At 39.7% G+C, this 6,811-nt stretch overlaps 1 protein-coding gene across 1 annotated transcript in view; it reads left to right on the forward strand.

Moving 5' to 3' along the window:
* SLC9C1 (solute carrier family 9 member C1) overlaps positions 1-4,180 on the forward strand; it is a 74,561-nt gene extending 70,381 nt beyond the window's left edge. Inside the window, 2 exon segments of the mRNA XM_041746754.1 lie at positions 1,715-1,802; positions 4,016-4,180. Of these exon segments, the coding sequence (XP_041602688.1) occupies positions 1,715-1,780 (66 nt within the window). The 3' untranslated portion in view covers positions 1,781-1,802; positions 4,016-4,180.
* The last annotated feature ends 2,631 nt before the right edge of the window (positions 4,181-6,811 follow it).

Consider the following 6,811-nt stretch of genomic DNA (forward strand, 5'->3'; position numbering starts at 1 on the left):
AATGAACTTGGATAGGTCACTTAGGGATCTTGGGCTCTTCAAAACCCTAGGCCAACTTTGCAGCAATATCCCAAGTTATGAAACACTGTAGGGCGCTGGAAATGAAAGTGGGCCACAGAGAAATACAATGGCAGCACCTCACAGCATCTACGCCAGGTTGCCTGTAGACTGAATCCTGGGGAATTCCAGATGACGTAGGGAATATGTTTTTAATTCTACTTGGTGCCAAACTGGTTGCATTATTCTAGGAGACGCTGATTATAATACCCAGACTCTGAGAGAGATCTGCTACAAATACACAAACCAGAAAATTGTGTATTTGGTTGTTAAAAATATATTTTACATCAAGTCCATTTGCTCCATTAGCCCTAGGCATAAAACTTGGAGACACATGTGCCTTCTCCCTCTGAACCTCTCCTCACAAGCATACGTTGAGTGAAAGGATTTTTGTTCTGTGGTGGAAGTTGAAGGTGTTTTTCTCATGTCTGTCCGGTCTTCAAGAGGCCAACACTTTTTTAAAATACACAGTTCCTGTCCAGCATGAAAGCAAGAAGTTCACACCCTCCCTAAATATTTTGGAGTCTTTCTGGGGAAGCTTTTCTTCAAACCTTCCCTAGTGGCTGCTGGTTGCCTGGAACTACTCACCCAATAACATAGGGGCTGAGAGTATGGGCTCTGGCATGAGACTCCAGGTTTGCGCCCTGGTTCCATCGCTTCTTAGCCACGTCACCTTGGACAGATTTCTTAACCTGTTTAAGCATCACTTTCAGCATCTATAAAACAGAGACAGTGACCATATGTACTTTGTACAGTGCTGCTGTGCAGATTAAAGAAATGGAAAGTATGCTGCATAGTGTTTGGCACATAACAAGCAATCCAAACAAATAATTTCTGTTTTTCTCTGCTAACCCCTTAATCACACTGAAAACTACTTCTCCAAACTTCTTGTGCTCTCCAGATACTAATTTTCTAAAAAATATGGATACAGGTACCTCCCCTAAATCTCCCAAACACGGTTGCTGCTGAAGACTAGGAAGTAGGAAAGGGAACTTATAATTTTAAAAAAGAAAGAAGATGAGGAAAGCACTTAAGATAAAATATTAGATGGCTCCTAGAGTCCTCTAGAATAGTTTGTCTTTCTCCTTAGCCTGGGCTGGCTGCCAAGCTTGTAGGATTCAGCATAATAACTTATTTTGGAGAATGAAGATGCAGGGAAGCTAATGGTCTCCCTCTACCTATTTCCCCAAAGTGCTGCTTTTTCATAATTAAAAAAAAAAAAAAAACCTGATTGCATGAGGTTGTTAATATAGAGAAAGTAGTGTGGAAGTAAGAGATAATTCTTTAAATGGTAGAAACAACAGCTAGTGAGTCTTATAAAGGCAATTGTCAAATTGTGTTATTTAGCAAATGTTTTTTGTCCTTGATGTTAGATCCTGCCTCTGTTTCTGGGCCAGCTCCCTTCATGCTCTCCCAACCCCTCCTCCTGAACTGTGGCTTTACCATCACATAGTTAAAAGGCCCATGACAACATCCAGCAGCTCCTTATAAACTGTTCCGATACCCAGAATGGAGCATACAGCACTGCCATTGCCAGAAGTCCTGGTCCTCAGTCCCCTGCTCCATAGACCAGATTTATATATCTGCCCTGCTTTATAAATCTAACCTTTATTAATAGTCTGCAAATTTGACTCCTATCTCCTGTCTCAATTTCTAGATTCAACAGCCCAGTGGGTTACTTGATAGCATCAAGGAGGAAATGGACTTCTATTCAGTTACCTAGAATAAAACTAAATGAAAATCTGGTAAGCTGCCTTAGTTTGCTCAACATGATCTGGATCACACCTGTCCCTGGAGATACAGGCTGAAGCCAGAAGTGCATGTGCCCTTTCGTGTGACAGTGTGAAGGATACCACGTACCACTATTTATTACGTGCAAAATGATCACTCACCACTAACAGTTGATTCTTCTAAAGACGCTATTTCTAATTTCCACTTTGGAAAATTAACTCTAAAATAATATTCCTTTATTTAGATTTCTGAAAGCCTTATAGACTCACGGTTTCCTCTATATATTTTGCTACTTAATCTCACATGCAGCATGGTCATTTTTCAGGCTGCCATGTACTGTGCAAGATATAAACAAGTAATAAAGATATAAGTAGGTAATAAGCGATGACTTCAATTGTCAAGAGTTTCTGTTCTAGTTAAGGAGGTAAAACAGATCAGAGGGCTATTTAACTGCAGTTAAATAGCAATACGAGATACACTGTGGATAGTGCCAACTGAAGCTACAGGAATTCAAAACAGAAACAACTGCAGTTGAATATAAACAAAGCCTTTATGGAGGAGGGAAGAGGATGTTTGGAATAGGGGACACAAAAGAGAAAGACTGGGAAACAATGAGTAGACCAGTCTGGCTGTTCGTTGCTCAAAATGTAGCGTCAAGGAGGAAGTGCGTGTGGGTGTGGATGTGGATGTGGGGGGATGTGTGTTTTATGACTCTAGGTTACATAAAGCTACTACTGGACTAAAAGATAATCGTCCAGTAAGTCTTTGTACCTCTGTTTTAAAAATGTTAACTCTTGTGTGCTACTTCCTATGACAATGATCATATTTAAAAATAGATTTAAAGGGTAACAATACACTATGAATAAGTGTTTATAAGAATTACTCGTAATACGACCAATATCTTCACATGGGAAAAAAAATGTATACAAAATGATAAGGAAAATGCCATGACTCCAGTAGGCAAATTTAAGAACAGCCAATTCAGGAAAATGACAATACCCAGAATATGGGGAAAAGAAAAGTGCCAAATTAAACAACAATGAAGTATTAACATAGGCTCCTTAAAATTAACAATTTTATTCCACGGTAACATCTACTTCCTTTGAAATAGATGAAACTAGAGTGATACTTGTTTTCTTATATTTTGCTGCTGGATGAGCAAAAGGAATTTGAAACAAAAGTCATAAAAATGCTCATCTACTTTGATTCCATGAATTTGCTTCTGGAAACCAATCCAAAAAGAGTAATCCAAAGTGATAAAGTAGACATCTGTACAAACTATCCAGTGCACCACTATTTCTAGTGGCAAAAAACATTAAAAGGAGTCCAAATGTTCAATAGTAAGAAAGTTTATAATTTCACTACAGACCATCTGTTAGAGGAAATACCATACAACCATTAAAACAATTGGTTGTATAGTCCAATGTAAAATATAAAAAGAAAGGCAAAACTGCACATACAATTTTCTTAACATGAAAAGAGGTCATGAGCACCTGGATGACTCAGCGAATTAAACTTCTGCTTTTGACTCAGGTCATGATCCCAGGGTCCTGGGATCGAGCCCCATGTCCAACTACCTGCTCAGTAGGGAGCCTGCCTCCTTCTCTCTCTCTACCCCTCCCCTCTCTCATGCTCTCTAGCTCATGTTCTCTCTCTCTCTCTCAAATAAATAAAATCTTAAAAAAAAAGAGAGAGAGACCGAAAAAGATAAACCCAAATGATTCAATCAGGTGTTAGAAAGGTAAGTAAAAGAAGGGACAAGTGTGGTGTGTTCACCTCTCATGTTGTTTTATTGCTCTTGTAATGAAAAATATGACTGTAAAATTCCTACGCATTATTCAAATATAAATTGTCTCGAAGTTGTCTGTTCCTTTCTGCCCCTCTTTATACTCAGCCATCCCAGTGCAGTGAAAAGGAGTGGGAACAGTCAGTGCTGAGACCCAGTCCATGAACTACCCCTGTCTCATTCAGCAGAACCCCGGGGGCTTCTCAGACTCTGACTGGCAGTTTAAATCCGGCCACCACCACTTTGTGAATGCTAAGTGACTCACATTCCCCCACCCAGCGTCCTTCCTCAGCCTCAGCAATAATGACCAGGAGGTTATTTCCTGTGGGAGTGAAACTGACCCTCTAGGACATCCTGTTTGGGGTTGTAAGTCAATTTTGAAAGATTCCAAAGCTCTGTTTGCATTTGTTTTTTTTTTTTCCCCCTCCCTACTTCTGTTAGGAATGGTTGACAACACTGTTTTGAAGACTGACACACGTATGGGCACTGCTGTCACGAGACGCCTCCTGTGTTTCGAACACATTTCCCTGCATCAAAAGGGAGCAACTTCAAGCTAGATCCTGTATGGATGATCCTGGTGCCACAAGAAAAGGTGTTTGAACCTTCCGACCATTCCATCTAAAATATGTTTCTTGGAACATTTTCTTGATTTAAAATAGCTTTTATTTTAAATATCTAAAACATCTCAAAAATCATAGAGTAAGGTTTAGTTTTAGAACCACCTGGAGTCATTTGCATAATGCTCTTAAAGCAAAAATGGTTCGATTCATTTTGTGAAAACCAAACTGCTATTAAAATGTAGTTTAAATGTTGATCTTAGTCCACGTATTTATTTTTGTCATTCATTGTACTTCACTCATCTTGGAAGTGCTCAGTGAATTAAAATAGTAAAGAATGGAAACCGATTTACACCTAAACAGTGTAACTCAGTCCAAACTGAAACTTTCAGTGTCCATTTCATTCATCATCTCATTAAAAAATAAGCCCGATGTCTGGCCCATCATTTAATTTTTTTTTTTTTGAGAGAGAGAGAGAATCCCAAGAAGCTCCATACCCAGCACAGAGCCCAACGTGGGTCTTGATCTCACAACCCTGAGATCATGACCTGAGCTGAAATCAAAAGTCAGATGCTCAACTGGCTGAGCCACTCAAGTGCCCCTGGCACATCATTTTTAAAAATATTCTTAACTAGGGGCATCTAGGTGGCTCCTTCGGTTCAGCATCCAACTCTTGATTTCAGCTCAGGTCATGATTTTATGATTATGGGATCGAGCCCTACATTGGGGTCTGCACTCAGCAGGGAGTCTGCTTGAGACTTTTCTCTTCTCTCTCTCATAAATAAATAAATAAATAAATAAATAAATAAATAAATAAGTAAATAAATAAATCTTAAAAAAAAAAAAAGCCTTAACCAGTTAATAGTTAGTGCACGCTTTCTACATGCTAGGTGTCTAACAAGCACTATACACTTGTGAACTTATTTAATCTCCACAATAAGCATATAAGACAGGTACTTTTATTTCCAATTTACAAATGTGTAAACTGAAAGAATTAGTGTAATTTGCTAAAAATCTCACAGCTAGTAATAAGCAGAGTAGAGATTTAAAAACAAGCCTGTATTTAGCTATTATACCATATGACTCTCTAGTGTGTTAAGTCCTGAAGAAATACCCGAAGAATTAATAGAATTTTAAATATATGTCTTCAGGACCATGCTTCCACCAGGGGTTGGAAATCTGAATCCTTAAGTTTGTCTTCTACAACTGGTAGTAGGCAGATTTTCAGAAGCCAGGTGTAAAGACTCCATTCCCAAAAAGTTCTTGCAGAGAAGACAATTTGGTTTGTTTCTGTTGGGAAAGTCAAGTCAAACTACTATCACTTCTGCCCAAAACTGAACTCAATCAGTTTTTTATTCCAGTGATAAGTGACTAGCAACTGTATTAGTGTTTGAGGGAACCCTGTTAAGGAGTACCCTTTTTCTCCTGAGTGTGGTGAACCAAATGAAAATTAAAACAAAGGATTAAAGAAGGTAGAGACTAAACCACACACACACACACACACACACACACACACACACTCATGCACAAGCCTTTATTAGTGACTGAACTGACATAAGGAACAGGATTGCCTTCTGACCCCCAGAATTGGATGTACTGACCATCCTAGGCATTTATCATTACTTACTGCCTTAGCGGAGAACAACCATGCCAGATTTATAAAGTCAAATTTACTCTCAAAAGAAACCAGGAAGGAAGGGCTGTACAAAGAATGTCCAGATTCTGCTTCCAAATTCATCAATCTGATAAGCTACTCCACCTCAGCAGAATGAATGAGCTGGTGACAAGCCATGAGTATAGGAGCAATGGAGAGTAGAGCTCTCAATCCAGGACAAGACGCGAGGTGGGGAAAGAGCTCTCCACCACTAGCTTGTCACAGCGAGCTCAGTATGCACTGGACTCTCTTCTGAGGGCTTTGCCCTCATTAGCTCAGGCCATCATCACAGGAACTTTAGGGAGTGGGTACTCTCATTGCCTCATTTTTACAGAGGAAATAGTGGGACTTAGGGAATTCAGATAAATTACTCAAAGTCACAGCTAGACATAATGACACCAGGACTCAAATCCTTTAAGCACATTCAGTTATATTTTGTGAAATAAATTCCCTAGACTCTATTTTGGAAATCTAAACCGTTGGAGAAGAGGATGAACTCCACAAATATTAGTCATGGTCACTGTCTGGCCAAGTTTGTGTTCTGGAGTGTAATCATTTTCACATGGGGAGAGAACCCTGAACAAGACATTGAGATATGAAGTGGTCCCAGCACTACGCATGGTATATACCCACCTGCCCCCATCAGCAGGATCTGGGTGATTGTGTGCCCAGAACTCTTCCCTCATCTGAAAGAATGTAATGCACAGAGTTTGACCTGAGGAGGATGCTTAGAGCTCACTTCCACTTGACTCTTCAGAGGAAACCCACTTATTTGCTTACAAAGCCCAGAAATGTCTGCTTTTAAAATTTTTAGATAAAGGGCTTTCTTTCCTTGGTCCTCTGATTCTTGGATTTCTTTTTATTTTTTTTAAAGACTTTATTTATTTTGAGAAAATGTGTGCAAGAGCAGGAGGGAGGAGCAGAGGGAGAGGGAGAGGCTGAGCAGAGAGCCTGGAGTCCGATATGGGACTGGATCCTAGGACCTTGGGACCATGACCTAAGCTGAAGGCAGACGCTTAACCAACT

Source organism: Vulpes lagopus, chromosome 1 (assembly GCF_018345385.1).
Source record: "Vulpes lagopus strain Blue_001 chromosome 1, ASM1834538v1, whole genome shotgun sequence".
Taxonomy (NCBI): Eukaryota; Metazoa; Chordata; class Mammalia; order Carnivora; family Canidae; genus Vulpes; species Vulpes lagopus.